The sequence below is a fragment of the Acomys minous genome, assembly GCF_964271855.1.
Source record: "Acomys minous genome assembly, chromosome: 14".
Classification (NCBI taxonomy): Eukaryota; Metazoa; Chordata; class Mammalia; order Rodentia; family Muridae; genus Acomys; species Acomys minous.
The window spans coordinates 11,142,716-11,159,657 of record NC_140496.1 but is presented as its reverse complement, the minus strand read 5'-3'; the positions used below and the strand labels follow the sequence as shown (position 1 = coordinate 11,159,657).

General features: G+C 53.1%; 1 protein-coding gene across 1 annotated transcript in view; it reads left to right on the top strand.

The window, feature by feature from the left end:
* Positions 1-16,942, top strand: part of CMIP (c-Maf inducing protein) — a 199,502-nt gene that overhangs the window by 107,103 nt on the left and 75,457 nt on the right. Inside the window, exon 2 of the mRNA XM_084757883.1 lies at positions 13,755-13,880. Coding sequence (XP_084614009.1) covers positions 13,755-13,880 — 126 coding nt within the window. The remainder of the gene's footprint in view (positions 1-13,754; positions 13,881-16,942) is intronic.

The window sequence follows — 16,942 nt, the reverse complement described above, 5'->3', positions numbered from 1 at the left end:
GTGCCTCTGCCTGCTTAGCTGTCTTGTTGCCCTGGAACCACAGGCTCCTACCTCACCCCTGAGGTCTATCTGACCTCATCTGCCTTGTCTTCTCTGCCTGAGGTGATAGGAGAGCCAGAGGTGTGGCTCCTCCTATAAAGCACCAGTTCTAGCTCTTTCCTTCTCCTCAGACTGCCTTCCTTCCCCATCCTTGAAATGAGAGTTCAGATGAGAACTGAAACATGCTGGTGCCTGCCCGCGATCCCAGCACTCAGGAGGCGGAGGAAGGAGGATCAGGAGTTAAAAGTTACATACGTAGTGAGCCTGAGACCATCCCTGGCTACGTGAGAACTTGTCTCAGAAAGCAAACGGACAATTTAGGTTTCTGAAACAGGGAATAAAAGTGGCACTGCTGCCCCAACAGGAAGGTCTCTGGGTGGTGGGTGTCATCTGTCACCAGCTGTGAAGGTAAAGGGCTAGGTCTCTGTGTTCTTCTCCCTTATAAGTGGCTTTTAGGGAATCAGAGTCTGTATCTATTGCTTTGACATCTATGGTAGACCCTGACGGGGAAACTGAGGCACTGAAGGATGGAGCTGCCTCACATCAAACTGCCCCGGGTTGAGGCTGGAACCCAGGAAATCTGGTCCCAGAGGCCTTCATTCCTGCTCCTTGCTTTCCTCCTCCTCCTCCTCCTCCTCCTCCTCCTCCTCCTCCTCCTCCTCCTCCTCCTCCTCCTCCTCCTCCTCCTCCTCCTCCTCGGCCCCTTCTGTGTTGGCGTCCCAGCCGCAGCCCTAACTCCGTCTCCTCATCGCCATTTCTCCTGCGGTGTTTGTTTGCAGCTGGCCAGGTCCTCCCAACAGAGGCCAGACCTGACCAGTGGGGCGAAGGCTATGCTTGTAAAAAGCCTCTAAGTCAGCCAGGTTGGAGGGGTGATCACCCAGAGGCGGCCTCCACACTCAAGGCCTGCCTGAAAAGCACCTGTTACCTGTACCCGCAGGGATTAAGAGACACCATGGGGCCTTGTTTATGAACAGAAATGTTCCGAGGCTTCTCTCCAGCAAGCATACTCCTTAACATGGCTCCGAGCTACAGGAAGAAGTGTCCCAGGAGGCATCTGCCCCATGCAGAGTGGCCCCACGGGTCCCCTTCTCCCATGCTGAGCACTGCTGTGTACGGTTTGAGAAGTGCCCGAGACAGCAGAGTTAGGACAAGTGTGAGTGGGACTTTGATGCTGTCCCCGGAACAAGAGTGCCTGACAGCTGGAAGATGACGAAAAGCGAGCTCAAGAGCACACTGCTGGTGGAGCGGCATTGCCAGGAAGGCAGCTCTCCACTGCTTGGGAGCTCCTGACGGTGGCAGTGTGCAGCAAGTGATGCTCCAGGGGCAGCAAGGAAAGAAGCAGAGCGCCTCGTCATCTGCTTGGTGATCAGAAGGCGTTTGGATTGGAACTGCTGGCTGCCGTAGCCTGTGACCATGGCCGTCTGATCAGGCAGTGAAAGGGGATTGTTCCTCAGCATTGGGTTACCGTGTTTTGTTTTATTTTATTTTATTTTTTGGTTTTTCAACACAAGGTTTCTTTGTGATAGCCTTGGCTGTCCTGAACTCGCTTTGTAGACCAGGCTGGCCTCGAACTCACTGAGATCCGCCTGCCTCTCTGGCTCCTTAGCACTGGGATTAAAGGCATGCGCCACCACCATGTTCGTTTGTCTTCACGTTGAAGGTGGCAGTGTGGGAAAACCTCAGGCCTGTGTGATTTGCCCCGTAATCCTTCAGGTTGGGTCCTGGGCCGTTCCTCCAGCTATGGACCCTATAGAGCAAAGCAGGTCCTACTTGGACACTCTTTATTCAGCTTAGGGTGATTGATTAGACACCAGTCTGTTTTTGTGGCTCCCTGAGCAGCATTACTGGCCTGCATCTGAGTTCTCAGCCAGCATCCAGTTTTGCTTTTTCAGACTAAATCATGGAATGAGGGGGCAGGCTGGGGAGGAGATGAGATGCTCCATTGGTAAATTGTTTGCCATACAAATGTGAAAGCCTGAGTTCAGTCCCAACCAAATGACCCTAATTCTGGGAACCAGCAGGGCCCTGACACTGGGGTAACACATTCAAGGGGGGCCATTGTGTGAATGGCCAGCCAGCGGCACAGTGGGTTAGGGAAATGCAGGGAGCCAACAGAGGAGATTGGGGTTCGGCTCATGTGTTGGAGGTCGAGGAGCCTGTATTGTATAGGGATGTGTCCCTGGGGTCACACCAGCTGTGCCCCGCTGGACGTACTCAATCAGTATTTGGCAGTCTAGCCAACTGCACACAAAGCAAGGGGAGCCAGCTCTCAACTCAGCAAGTGCGGTGACTGGTGTCAAGCCAAGTGTGGGGCAGCCTTCGCAAAGCCACCCTTCGCCATCATCAAGAGGGTGCTCGCTAGAGTGGCCACAGAGGTTCCTGCGGACACCATGAGGCCATGGTTAGTGAAAGCAGAGTCACTGTGGGCTGATGGCACGGCCCTTCCAGAGTCCACGTCTTTGAAATGAGTTTTGTGTCACCCTGTGGAGACCTCCCCTAGAGCCACCGTCATGTAATGCTGGAAGTAGTCTTTGAAGACGCATCCTGAGACCTTGGTTCTCTCCTTCTGTCACTCAGGAGGGGTCAGTAGCTGTACGCAGGGCCTGCTGGGTCTGGACGCCTGTGGTCTTCAAAGTTCTAGCTCCAGAAAGGTGGTTTCGGAAGGGCAGATAAAGGAAGCTGGGAAGTGGGGAACGTGGGATTCGAAGCCCCGGTGACCTAGAATTCTCTGCGTACACTTTGGCCTCTTGGGATCCGTGAGTTGGTTATCAACTATTTGCACATGTGCGGAGCAGGTCATGTGAGACAACGTCAGTGTGTATGTGTGTTTGTGTGTGTGTGTTTGTGTCTTTTTTTTTTTTTAATGTCTTCCATTAGATTGAATAATACCAGTTACCTTGTCTTGATGTTGGGTGGCTGGGACTGGCTAGAGGGGTTTTGTATATGAAAAGGAAACCATGTGACCTGGCACCGGGGCATGCACACAGCCGTGGTTCTAATTGGTACCTTCTTGTGCCCTAGCCGCTGAGTAGTTTTGGCATGTCCTCTGTCTAATACGAGTGTGCTAGGCTGTGTTTCCATAGCACATGCAGGTAGATGGATGAGGCGACTGATCTGAGTCTTGGCCACATAGGTAGACATGGGTCACAGCCATTCCTTCTCAGTGGCTGGCCCTGGGTCCCCCTGGGTTACCCCCTTCAAAGTCCTTTTCCTTTCAAGCCGTGATAGGCCCTCAGTGTGGACACTGTTCTTATCCCTATTTTACTAGGAGACAACATTCAAAGAGTTCAGAGGTCAGGTAGAGCTGTCAAAGGGTGCCGTAGAGCTCAGTAGTGTGTACCCCCATTCTAGAACTTTCCTCCAGCCCACCTGGCTTCTTGACATGCCCCAGCATATTTACACATGTCCTGCCATGAGTTTTCTTGGAGGTGGTCCCAGAGGCTGTGCAGGAGCACCTGACGGTGTGTACACGGGCTCAGTTCCCTCGGCACCCATCCTGGAAGCCCTGGCTAGAAGCCTACAGCTCGAGGAAAGACCCGCCAGGGACTTCCCATGCACGAAGCGCACACGGCTCCCGAGTCCAGCTCGGCTCTGCCAAGAACTGTAGAGAAACATAAGAGTTTATTTGTCTAAGAGTCTGCCCTGCTGGCCTCAGCTTCCGGAGAACCGAGCTTTGTAGTGCGAAGGTCCTGTGAGACAGAAGGCCACCCGGGGTCAGACAGAGGGAGGCCCGTGTGTGGGACATGAGAAGGGACTGGTGGCGCTTGTGGGCTGTGAGAGCTGACAGCCCCTAGGCCATTTACTGTCCAGGTGGAAGCAGGCATATGGTCTGGTTTCTTGTAGGCAGCATCTCACTGCCTAGACTGACCTTGAACTTCTAGTCCTATTGTCTCCGCCTCCTGAGAGCTTCATCGCAGCCACTATACCATGTACCGTTTATGTGGCTCTGAGGGTGGAACCCAGGGCTCCGTGCGGGCTGATTGAGCACCCTGTCACCTGAGCCATCGCCTTGGCCCTGTTTCTTTTTATCTCAGCCAAGAAAAGCCCACAAACCATCCTTGTGAATGCCTCTCCTTTCCCAACCTGTTTCTCCCCTGATACGAATTACATCTTAAGATACTTTGGGATGGACACAGGGATGGCAAGCTCCTCTCTGAGTTCAAAAGGTTATTTTCACAATCTTCTTTTTCTTTTAATTTAATTTTATTATGTATACAGTGCTCTGCCTGCATGTACACCTGCAGATCAGAAGAAAGCATCAGATCACATTATAGATGGTTGTAAGCCACCATGTGGTTGCTGGGAATTGAACTCAGGACCTCTGGAAGAGCAGTCGGTGCTCTTAACCTCTGATCCATCTCTCCAGCCCTATTTTCACAATCTTTATATCCCCATGACCTCAACCTCCTGGGAGTATGAGGATCAGAAGTTTTTTCAAAGCCCGCCTTGAGTACATAGTGAGTTCAAGACTAGCCTGGGTTACTTGAGACACTTTTTTGTTTGTTTTTGTTTTTCGAGACAAGGTTTCTTATTATGGCACTACCTGCCTTGGGGCTCACTCTGTAGACCATGCTGGCCTTGAACTCATAGACCAACCTGCCTCTGACTGGGCAGGCACCAGGGTTCCTAGTTAGCTTCCGTGCTGTGATAAAACACCACGACCCAGAAGCGCCTTGGGGAGAAAAGGGTTTATTTCAGCTTACAGCTCTCAGGTCACACTCAGTCAAAGAAGGAAGTCAGGGCAGGTACTTTAAGCAAGAACAGCGATGGGAACTGAGGCAGAGGCCCTGGAGGGGTGCTCCTTTACTGGCTTGCTCCCCATGGCTTGCACAGCCTGCTTTCTTTTAGAACTCAGGACCACCCGTACAGGCGTGGCACCACCTATGATATGCTAGGTCCTCCCTCACCAATCACTAGTCACGGAAATGCTCTCTAGCCTTGTCTCTAGGCCAGTCTGATGGGAAGCAATTCCCTCACCTTAGATAGCTCTGCATCAAGCTGACAGGAAATGAACCAGCATCTGAAGTTCCTGCCTTCCCCAGCACCTCCTGGTGGAGTCCCTGGCTCTCTCCTCCCTTTCCCAGGAACTTGAATCCTTCTTTAACCTGCCAGCCCAACTTTGCCTCCACCTCTCACCTCATTCATTTTCTCCCTCACGTGTGTCCCAGTCATTGAATGTCTCACATGGCTCTGCACCGTTCTCTCTCTCTGTCGGCACCACTCTACAGGAGAGTCCATGCCCACAGGGCTGTGGGCCTTCACACCCGTGTGCACAGTATAGATGCTCTCTCGCTGTGCGCTGGACCTGAGTTTGCCCCCTCCGTCCTCTCGTGCCTCGCAGTGGCCTTTCCACCCATCCCCTCATGTCATTCCTGGCTTCCCAGATGGGGAAGCTGAAACTCCGAAAGGCTAACTGGTCTAGCCAGGCCCCAGCCTGGGAGAGGCAGAGCTAACGTGGCATGGTGGGATTTGCGTCTGTTGCCATAACAGTTTGAGCAGATGCAGAAAACAGTAGACAGAGCGTCTGCCATTCAGGATGCTGACTTGTGTTATAGCAGGCGCACGCACGTGCGCGCGCGCACACACACACACACACACACACTGAAAAATGCAAAGTAAAAAGACAGTTCTGCCATGATGACATGTGTGACCAAAGTCTGACTCCTGCCCTGCCATCGGCCTTCCTTGTACACTACCAGGTGCGGGCAAGCTGTGGACGTTGAGGGGTAGTGGAGGGCACAGTGGGAAAATGCTTGTTTGCCTACCTCCTAGGCTGAACTGAGGGACTGCAGCGCTGTTGAGTCCCAGCTCCACCAATCTTGGGGAACCCTGGAGTCCCCACACCTCAGCCTGGACTAGAATGTCATTGGTATGTGCCCCCTCCCATTTCTGCCATGCTGAGGAGAGTGAGGGATGTGGCCTAGCCCCTGGAGTCACAGATCTCACATCTTTGTCACCCCAGCATCCCCGTTTGCCCAAGTAGATGAGGAAAGCTCTGAGAGAAAGCCCCGCAGCTCTGACAGGCCAAGCCATATGGCTTGATTTAAGAAAGAGTCTGGGGAACTTTCCCCTAAACTGGTCCTCTGGGGAGTTTCTTCAGAACTCATGTGATGCTTTCATCCAATTTAGAGTTACCGTCAACGGCAGTGCTTAGAAGGAACGTTGCTGGAGACAGGGCTTAGCGGCTCTTCAGCACCGCTCAGCAGGACCCAGTGCTGGTGGATGCCACAGAGGCCGGCTTCATCCGTGCACTCACAGAAGCTCTTGTGTCTGTCAGAGTTCTTGTGCTGGGACAGTCAGCTTACAGGAGAAAGGGCTTGTATGTTTGGAGACGCCAGTTTATGGGTACAAATCCATGTTGCTTTGGGCCTGAGTTGAGGTGGAATCATGCAGGGGCATCTGAGGATACAAATCTGCTCATCTCATGGTGGCCAGAAAGCAAGGGTCAGAGGGACAAGGGCACATCCCCAGTGACCTCTAGCTTTCTCCTCCTAGGCTCTATTACCAGCGTGTAATAGTGTGTAGGTTCTAATAGCCCTGCTATAGAGAAAGGGTTCAAGGTCAAGGTTGCCCCAGGGTTCATGAAAATCCAGAGCAGGGTCCCACGTTGCTGTACTGTTGATAGCTCACTTCGCTGTGCTTATTGTATTGCCCTGGGCCCCGAACGAACCTTCCTTCCTTTTTCTGAAGAAGAGGTCTCTCAGTGGGCCTCTCCCCAGGGTCCCCTGGGAACAGTGGTGCCTGTAGGCAGTTCACACCCCACCTGCCTGGCTGTGGACTCTGGGTAGAATGGTGCCGCCGACTCGGGAAAGTCTTTCGAGTCATTTATCAACTGTTTCGGTGGCAAACACACACAGTGGGACAGATGCCAAGTGCCAGGCCCCAGGACCAGATTCCCACCCTTCCTGTGCCCGCAGAGAAGACGAGGCTTGGAAGGGGCTGGAAGCCTTGGCGCTGTTACCAGACTCCTTGAGGCATTTGGCCATAAAAGGGGGCAGCTGCCGGGGCTGGCTTCTTGATTAATGAGGCCCCTGCATGCCTCCTCACCATCTCCATGGGACCCTGGGATGACCCTGCCCTTCGGGCCCAGCTGCAGAAGTTGTTTTTTGGTTTTTGGTGTTTTTTTTTTTTTTTTAAAGTACTAGGGTCCAGCTGTGTCCTAGCCACTGCTGTAAGTATACAGAGACTCCACAGCTGTGTAGCAGTAAGGGGAAGGCCAGACCCCTGAACCCGCTGGCCTTAGCTCCATTTTGCACGATGCACACTTGCGGTTGGCAAGCTCTGCCCGTTACTGAAGGGACGGACTGTCGAGGGTTTTATGTTGGTGGCTGCAAGATTGGGTCGTGGTGGGAAAACAGGAAGCTTGTGACCTGTCATCACTACCCTCTCACTCCATTTCCTCGGGGTGACTACAGCTCCCTTGCCATGTCATTACAGTGTGATTGATTGAAGTCAAGCGCTTCGCCAGGGCTAGAGTGGTCACATGGGGGCTGTGCTTTGTGAGAGTGGGGCTTGTGGGGATGGCGTGGGTGGGTGGATTTAGTGAGGTGGGGCTTTGGGCATAAGGCTTGATAGAGTGGGACAGGATGGGTAGATAGTGTGTGTGTGAGGTAGGTTATCTTCCTGTCACCCCACTGGAAGGATAATAGAGCAGAGGCTTTTTACAGTAACGGGAAGATAGGAGGGCAACACAGCCATCAATACGTAGACCGTGGGTCTGTGTTAGCAGTGTTCTGGTAGGTAGAGCCATACAGGCAGAATGCAATGGGGGTTTGGGGGCGGGGGAGCAGCAGTTTCCTTATAAGGTGTTGGCTTCTTAGCATCATGGGAGTCCCCTCTATCTCAGCGGGTTCTTGGTTAACTGAATGCTATGTGACTCCCCTCCTTTCTAGTGGAGATGAAAGCCCAATCTTCTATACTGAGCCCCTTGGCAGAGCCGCCATTGAGAACGCAGATGCAATACTGCCCTTGACCTTATCAGTGTTGCCTGGCCACCTGCGATGAAAGGGGCTCTCTGCCATGCCATGTGGCATTGCTCCTGGGGACAAAAGAGAAGCTTCATACAGCCATGCCAGTATGATGGCACCAACGGACCCTGATCTGCAGCTTGACCTGCGGCTCCCGCGCCCCCCCCCCCCCAGGTGATGACTCAACTCCACTTATCCTGGATGCAGCGCCCTCAGCGGCTGCCAGAGTGACAACTCGGGCCCGGATGCGGCTCCTCCAGCATTTAGCGGCGGCTCCAGTCTGGAGTGGCTGATCGAGGGACTTTCCGGATAGGCTTTTCCTTTTGGGGTGTGGGGGGCGCCCACTCTACTGGGACTTGAGTCTTGAGTCAGCCTGGAGCCTCGTCCTGGGGGCTGAAGGCTCATGAGTCATCTCCATTTGTTGCCATGGAAACCAGCAATAGGCTGGGGTGGCAGAGCTGATCTCTGAAAGACAGGGTGGTGAAGGCTGTCGGATGGTCACCTCGCTCCTGAGCACCCCACTGGATGAGAAGTCTGAGAAAGCAGACAATGTAAACATTAGTTCTGAAAGCCCTGAGGGTGGGGGAGGGAACCCTAGTGGGGGCCCCTCCAGCTACCTGCTCTGTCTCCATTCAGGCCTTGGAGGCTTTTGAGCCAGACTTATCCCAGAATCCCAGAGGGCATTTTCTGGAAAGCACGAGCCTTCTCACAGTAGCCCATATTTGTCCCACAGAGGAACACTATCACAGCTCAGAGACTTGTCCCGCCCGTCCTGTGAGAAGGCAGTGTCCCTAATCCACAACTCACCATGCCCCCAGAGGGCCACCCTCCAAGAACCAGGACCTTGGGTGGTGGATGTCTGTGCCCTTAGCACCCAGCATACGCTAACCCAAAATGGTGTTCAGCCCAAACCCTCCAGTGCTAAACCTACCTGGTTAAAATGTGCCTTAGAGTAGCACCCAGCAGGGCCAGCAAGCAGTCAAGGCAGTGGGTCCCTCGTCCCTGGCCAGGCCTCCCAGGACTCCTTAATATCTCTCTAATGAGAGTAATTTGGCAACAGTGGAAAACAGGCTCTCACCCTTTGTCCCAGTAATTCCATTTCTGGGAATCCGGCCTAAAGAAATAATCCTAAATATAGGCTAGAAAAACAGGCTTCACAAGGATGTTCACTTCGGAGTTGTTTATCGCTCATGCAAAGCAGAACGGTAGTTCTGTCAACGGCAGAAAGGGCGGGAGCAGAGAGAAGCTCTGTTCATAGCCACAGCACAAGCAAACTCTTTGATTTGGGACTCGGTGGGCAAAGGCGGCAAGCTTGTGAGTGATCCCTGAGTGTAAGGAGAGAACTGACCTCTGCAGGTCGATTGCCACATATAAACCGTGTGTGTGTGCACACGCACGTACATGCACGCACACGCATGGGTTTACATACATACATGTGTACACAATAGATAAATTAAAAAACAACACAAATTACATTTACAAATAATCATGAAAGAAGGGCGGTGGTGGCACATGCCTTTAATCCCAGCACTCGGGAGGCAGTGGCAGGCAGATATCTGAGTTCGAGGCCAGCCTGGTCTTACAGAACGAGTTCAGGATGAAACACTGTCTTGAAAAACATAAAAACAATAGTCAGGAGAGCCTGAGAGATGACTCAGTGGATAAGTGGCCTTGTTTCACAAGCATAAGGACCTGAGTTTAAATGCCCAGCGCCCATGGGCAAGCCAGGCATGGCAACACACACCTGTGACCCTGGTGTCTCTGAAGAGACAGGGTGGAGCCCTGTGGCACAGTAGCCAAATCAGTCTAAACAAAAGCAGGCCAGCTGTGGGTTTAGTGAGACCCTGTCTCAGGGGGCTAAGCAGGACGTGATACTGTATTGCAGGACACCTGGTGGCCTCTGGCCTCTGTATACCTGCACACGTACAGGGCATACATACACAGATGCAGAATTACATATACATGGTAAAAAAAATAAAAGAAAAATATATTGGACTGTTACCGCACATGCGTGTGGGGGTGGGTGTCTGAGTCTGGGGATTGAACCTAGGGCTTTGAACATGCTAATCAAGCATCCTTCCATTGAGCTGCATCCCTGGCCCTTTTACACTTTATCTTGTAGCCATCTTACCTGCCTAGGCTGGCCTCGAACTCAACCCGGTAGTCCTGACAAGTCTTGAGTTTGTGGCCTTCTTGGCCTCAGCCTTCAGGGTTTATGGGCCTGAACCTTCAGGCTCGGTTCCTGAGTGATCTTGACTTAATTTTATCCACACGCTTCGATTCTGTCCCTCACCTTCCCACGCTGCATTTGTTAGTCAAGTGTGAGTTGTCACTTACATATAGTGACATCCCTCCCATTAGTGTGCTGATCCAGGAGGTGCTCCGGGATGGTACCACCAGGAGCAGCAGCCCTTTGGGGTGAGCTGGTCCCAGGCACCCCAGCAAGTATGTCCTGCTTTCCATCAGGCCCTGCCCACCTCTGCAGGCTGAAGTTTCCTTTCTGACTCAGTACAGACCAAGAGAGTGTGATAACCACACATCTGATTCCGTCCCTGGGGTTTTGTGGATTCCAGGCCACCCTGCGACATTGCCCTATGGGCTTGACGCTAGGAAAACCTGTGATCTCTTGGTTGTGCCCAAGAGCTGCGTTTCCCAGTTTCCCTTGGTGGTGAAAGGCCCAGTTCACCTCTTGCCTGCTGTTGACTACCGTGTCATCATTGCTGTGGGTAGCATAGTCTCAGTGGTGTGACACACCTGCTCCCACATGTCCTGTTTACATTGCAAGCCTCAAATTTCCTGGTCCCAGTGAGGACCCCCTGGGCAGAGTAGCTTTACATAGAGTGACCACAGAGAAACCTTTGGATGTAGAGGGAAGTCGTGAAGACGAAAACTGTATCCATCGTGAAGCATTACACTACCCATCCTTAGTGTTCTACACTAGTGTGCGAGTGTGGCCCTGACTAGGGGACCCAATACTTCTGTGTTACTATTGTGGTCCAGGCCCTGCTCAGTCAATTCAAGTTTTCACCCAGTGGCCCTTTTGTGTCCTCAGATTCCATAATAGAGTCTCTCATCTGGTCCTCCCTAAGCCCTTCTGTGCTGGGACACCTGCTTAGGTATTCCTTGTTCTCAGTGAGTGCTGGCCACCACTTGGCTTTGGACTCACAGACTTGCCAGTTAGCCCAGGCTAGCCTCACATTCTCTTTCCTCTTGCTCCCACCTTCCGAATGCTGAAATGACAGGTGAGCCTTACCATGCCCAACTTGGGCAGACATCTTGAGGAACACTCTTCACTTGGGGTTTGGGGAACAGGACACTGGAGATAAAGTATAGTCATTTTATTGATCTCTTTAGTACGTTCCAGATGGTGAACTGAGTAGGCCCTTGGCAAATTAGATCCCCTAGAATATTCTCTGAACTTCTGTGTATTAAATTACCACCGGAGGTGCCAGGCTCAGAGAGGTGCAGTAACAGTCTTACTGACACACAGTAAGGAACTCAAAATGGGTCTTAATGGCTCTGAAGTCTGCTTTGGGCCAAGTGCTGAGTCAGACAGTGGAAAAGCGATCAATCTGGTTTTTAAAAACAACGTGTGCTTTATTTATACCCAGCCTTTTCCCAGGAAGCCTTGTGTACAGCTTCAGCTTCAAGCTGCTTTTGGGCAGCCTGGCCAGGTCGTAGAATGGAGGTGCCCAGGTGGTCTGTACAGGTGGGCACTGGCTGTGTCTATCTGGAGGAGCTGATGCCACAGCTTGGCTGGAGACCTCCCTGGAGGCTTTTGCAGATCAAAGCCTGTGGGTTTTCTGCTGCTCGGAGCCTGGGTGGTCCAGTTCCTTCGTGATCCTGCCATGCCCTTTGTCACGGTGGTGGGTCTCCTGTGGTGATTTAGGGACGGGTAGTTTCCGGCTCTCCATCTTTGTGGCACAGCGTTGCAAACCCCTCTCCTCCAGCATCTTTGGGTACTTAGAGCTTTGGGCCAACTAGCCTTTTGAAAAGGGAAGGGCTGAATTGGTGCCGTTGCTCCCTAAACAAGACCCTTTCCTTAATAAGAAGGACCACCTCCCCAGGTGCATTGTGTGGGCTGGCCACATTTGTTTAAAATGACAGTCATCCTGAGGAGTAGGCACGTGAGCAGTATGGCAGAGGCTCAAGACCCTGCTGTCCACAGCAGACAGCTGAGAGATGGACTGTCATCAGTAAACACAGTAAATATTTGAAATGAAGCGCCTACCCAGCCAGGGGACAAGGCCGAACTGTGTTACTATCCAGACACTGGGCTCTGTCACTGGGCAAACACCAAGGGAGACGGGGTGACCCTTGAGTGTGCAGTTCAGGGAAGAGTGCTTGCTCTACAAACTTGACAAGACGCACTGTGGTCTGCAGGTATTACTGAAGAGCAGTGCACTGGGCAAGAAGGGCTTGGGGCCAGCCACCTCCTACCACCACTGTCCCCCCCTGCCTCTGTTCTTGGTGGTTTCATGAGATGTTGCTAGGTTTTCCTGCAGCACCTTCCTCTTGGAGGGTGGGGGGGCGAATATGGTCCCTAGACCCCAGGTGGACCTGTCAGCTCTCCTAGAACTGTCTCTGCTATCTAAGCTGTGCCCACCCGACTCCCCTCAGCCCTCTCGCTGTTCCTGCCCGCAGGCCTTTGCCTTAGCCTTGAGTTCATGCAGTGGCTCCTGTTCACTGCCCTGCCGCCATGTCCTATTTTGATTCCCCCAGTCAATGCTTGCTCCCCCTCCCCCACCCCCAGCTTACTCATTTGGGTGTTTGGTTTGTTGTCTGTCCACCCCACTGGACTCCAGTTTTATGCAATACCCAGAGTGGCCCCCAGCATGTACTAGAAGCTCAGTGGATTATTTGTTAAGCCAACCTAAGTTGGTCGGTCACTTTTCTTGAGGTTGATGGCCGCCCACACTAGGGAAGCTGAGGCAGTTTAACCATGCGCTCGCTCTACCTCCATTATGTGTCAGTTGGAAAGGAAGACATGGTCAGAGGCCAAAATGTCTGTGGTTAAATTCTTGCTGGGCCATGGACTTTAAATTGCACCTTCCTGTTTCGGCATAGCACAGTGGATATGTTCGTTCAGTCTTAACTATGGGAAGCTCACAGACCTCTGTGTTCCACGGATGGCCCTGGCACCTCCTCCCTAAAGTCATTGTGAAATTCCACTCATGGAGGTCCCGTAGCATTGTGTGCACACGAAGGGGTCTGTGGGAGGTTGCCTGATGGCCCGTGTGTTCCCCTGATAAGTCTCTGAGACAGAGGGACTCTTTTAGAGAACAGTGTGGATAGCTTTAGGCTTCTCTTGCCTTCTCCCAACACTGACCTGTGGTTGCCTTGCTCATGTTGTATTCTTCAACACATGCTGTTGAACCATGTGGTGGACCTGGTGCTAAGGAAAGACAGCATTCACTCTGTGGGCTTTGGGGGTGAGGAAGCAGGATGGGTCAGAGGAACTGTCAGTAGGCTGCTATGAAGCGTGACCCCCATGGGCATGGAGCCCCTAGGATCCTTTGGGGGGGGTGCTGAGATTTGAGCTCTGCCCTCTGTTGGGCCCTATGATCACCAGAGGATGACCCTCATTTTGCACCCTAGGTGTGGAATGCATTTCCTCCATAGCTCCTCCCCATAGTGGGATGCTGCCAGCCAAGAACTCTGGTTCCCAGGCGGATGCGTTTCTGTGCCCTTGCTGTCTGCTCACCAGCTCCTGTAACCTGACCGTGTGTTTCTCTCTCTTTGCTACAGCCGTCTGGGTACATGGAAAACTCGGTCTCCTACAGCGCCATTGAAGACGTTCAGCCGCTGTCCTGGGAGAATGCCCCGAAGTACTGTTTACAGCTCACCATCCCTGGAGGGACAGTCCTGCTGCAGGTGAGATGAGTCAACATGAACAAGCAGTTTTCTTCTCCTCATCCTTTTCCTCCTTCCTCACCTGCGCCCTCTATAGACATAGACGTTAGCTTTTGTCAACTCAGAAGATCGTGAGGGTGTAAAAAAAAGGCTCTCAGGAGGGCCGGAGGAGGGCTGTGCATGCTGCCCACTGCCTAGGAGCCTGAGAAATGAATTCTCTAGCCTCTGTTTTGCAAATGGGGACACTGAGGCCCACGGGCCAGTTGTCGGGGCTCAGAAGTTGTGAGGAGTGCCTTGTTGCGAATCTTCTTTTTGCTGGACTTAAGGGAGGATGTGCCCTGTATCTTTTTCGTCTAGTTTAGTTTTTGTTTTTTGTGTTTTTTTTTGCAAACAATGGAAATACTGGCTCCGTGTGACTTTGAGGACATCGATTGGAAATGACACAAACATCATTCAGACAGGAATTGGTCATGCTGTTGAGATTGCTGACATGTCCAGGAGAGAACTGCAGAGAACAGGGTCAGATGATGGATGATGCCATCACTACTTAGGCTCTGCCCCTCCCTCTGTGGTGGCACCACAATGAGGCACATTTGTCAGTGTGGGGTGGGAAAGGAGTATGGCCACCCTAAGGGACCGCTTCATATTTCTGATTCTTTTAAAAGGAAGAGCCTCTTTCCTTCCCCCTTTGAACTTGATGGAAGACTCCAGTGGCCCTGCTGCTGGTCCCTTGGGGCTCTGCTCTGCTCTGGCTCCCCTGCTCACTTTTGACCATAGCAGCTTATGTTCCTGCTGGTACCACCCAGAGGCAGGAGAAGAAGGCATCCCCAGAAAGGGGAAGTAGCTGCTAGAAGCCCAGTTGCCACCACAGTGTAAGGGACACTGTGTGACACATACCTGTCCTTACTGTCTTCTCTTGGAGGACACCAAAAGCCATGTGTGCCATAGCCCATCTTTAAACTCAGCCACTGTGCTCTGCCCACTGTGACTACCCCTCCCCCTAATACTTATCATGTCCCTTCAGCCAGCAGAGCCCCCCTAGTTCCTTCTTTGTCTCCTTGTCCTTAATGAGGGGACATACTCAGCCTCTGCTGTGCCTCCCTTAGCCTCGCTGCCTCCCATCTCTTCCTCTTGCCCAGCCGGTGATGGCAGTACTGGGTCTATGCAAGGCTGGGTGATGCCAGGCCTGTGGGGAGGGGCGGGGGTAATTGGCTGACCCCATGAGCCCCAATAGCCAAGACAAGGAGGACCGTGAAGGGCAGCAGGGCAGCCCTCTGGAATGCCTTCACTGCTGAATTACACAGCTTCAAGCCTGCTCCTCGCCAGGCCCTACAGCCCCCGTCCTCATCCTCATTGTCAGCCTCTGGGGAGACCCAGCCATAAACACATGATTACCGAAATTACAACTCAGTCACAGACATGTCCCTGAGGACTGGGAAGGAGGGGGAAGGGAGGGTAACTTACTCGGCCTTGGGAGACAGCTGGGCCCCAGGGATCCATTGGTTTGGGGGTACAGGTGGATGAGTAAGAGGGTGCCCTGAAGGGGGCACATCTAGTATGAGTGTGGGAAGTGGGCTGTCTGCTGCAGCTGGGAGTGAGGTTGATTTGTATGGCCATGTCTAGACGATATGGTCTTGTCAGCCCCAGACTGTATATACTGAAGGCATTAGGGAGCCATAGACAGCTCTTAAGGGACAGAGGGGACACTAGAAAACAGATTTGGGGCTAAGGGACAGAAGGCTGGATATGTGGGAAATAGCCAGGGGTCCCTGTTTTCTCTCTTGATTGTGGTCCCCTCTCATTAGCAGGGAGGGCCTTTTGTTTCTGGAGCTAGAGAGGGTAGCTTTACCTGCCCCACAAAAGGCTAGAGCATCACCTTGGGTCAGAGAAGCAAGGCATGCGGGCCAGCTCTGGGCATGTTCCTTTAACCTGCCCAGGGCCCTGGCTGGTAGCAGTGATGACTCTCCCAGGCTGCAGTGGGCTAAGTGACGTGTCAGAGCTCCCCCTGCGGGCTGGCAAACCAGGCTGCCCCAGCGTCCTCCACGCTTTCCGCCCCTGCTTGGTGGCTGCTGAGCCAGAGGCAGGAGCAGCAGAGGAGGAGAGAAGGAGAAAGGAAGAGAAGAAAGACGGGAGGAGAGGAGGCCGCAGCAGCTACTGCTGCGATCCGGAGCCCAACTCAGGGAAGCGGCACAGTCTCCCTTCAGAGAGCTAGGTGGGTGCAGCCCTGCCCCTGCCCACCCTTTGGGTCTCTCTTCTGCTCCCACCCCCTGTCAGGCCAAGGGAGGCACATTAGGCTGGCCGCCTGGCCCTGCCTCCTCTCTAGACTCCATAATTGTGCATGGCTTCTCTGTTCCCCAGGGAGATGCCAGAGCTGCTGGTTGGGGCCTCTGCTGGACATTCTGGTCCTCACGCTGTTGTGTGACAAATGTCAGGGCCATGGCTTTGTCTTCTTAATTCTTGAATGACATACCGTGTCACCAAGAGCAGCCTCCATGCCTGGCGACAGATCTTCCTTGCCCCAGGGTGGGAAGGGACCTGGAAAGCAGCCAGGTAGGCTGAAGGGTCACCGCTCAGGGTCGTGGCCCAGTGGAAGCTCCGAGGGCCTGTGCTTCAGAATGGCAGAAGCCCTGGATGGAGTGTTTTGAGCCAAGTGTGGGCACTGCCGACACCAGCCCCTGCGGCGACGTGAGCTTGGCTTTAATTGATGCTATTGATTGGAAACTGCTCTTTCTTGGTGCTGAGCCACACCGGGTGCCAGGGCTCGGCTCTATCCGCGTTGTCTAGCCCTCTGTGTCCAGCCTTTCATCCTCTCTGTCTGTCTCTGTGTCTGTCTTTCTGTCTTGCTATCTCTCCTCCACCACCACCACCACCACCACACTTGCCTGCCTTCTGTTTCCTTTTCTTCCTCCCTCTCTCCTCTAACGTCTCCCCAGTCACAGAGCGTCTCTCTCATCCTCTTTCTCACTCTCCTGGACTCCTCCTCTGATCCCAGCATCCTCCGGGTTCCCATTCTGTCTTTCTTCCATACGTAGCCTGTCTTCCTGGAAGTCCAGCCTCCTGGGACCTGACCCCGGGGGCTTCCA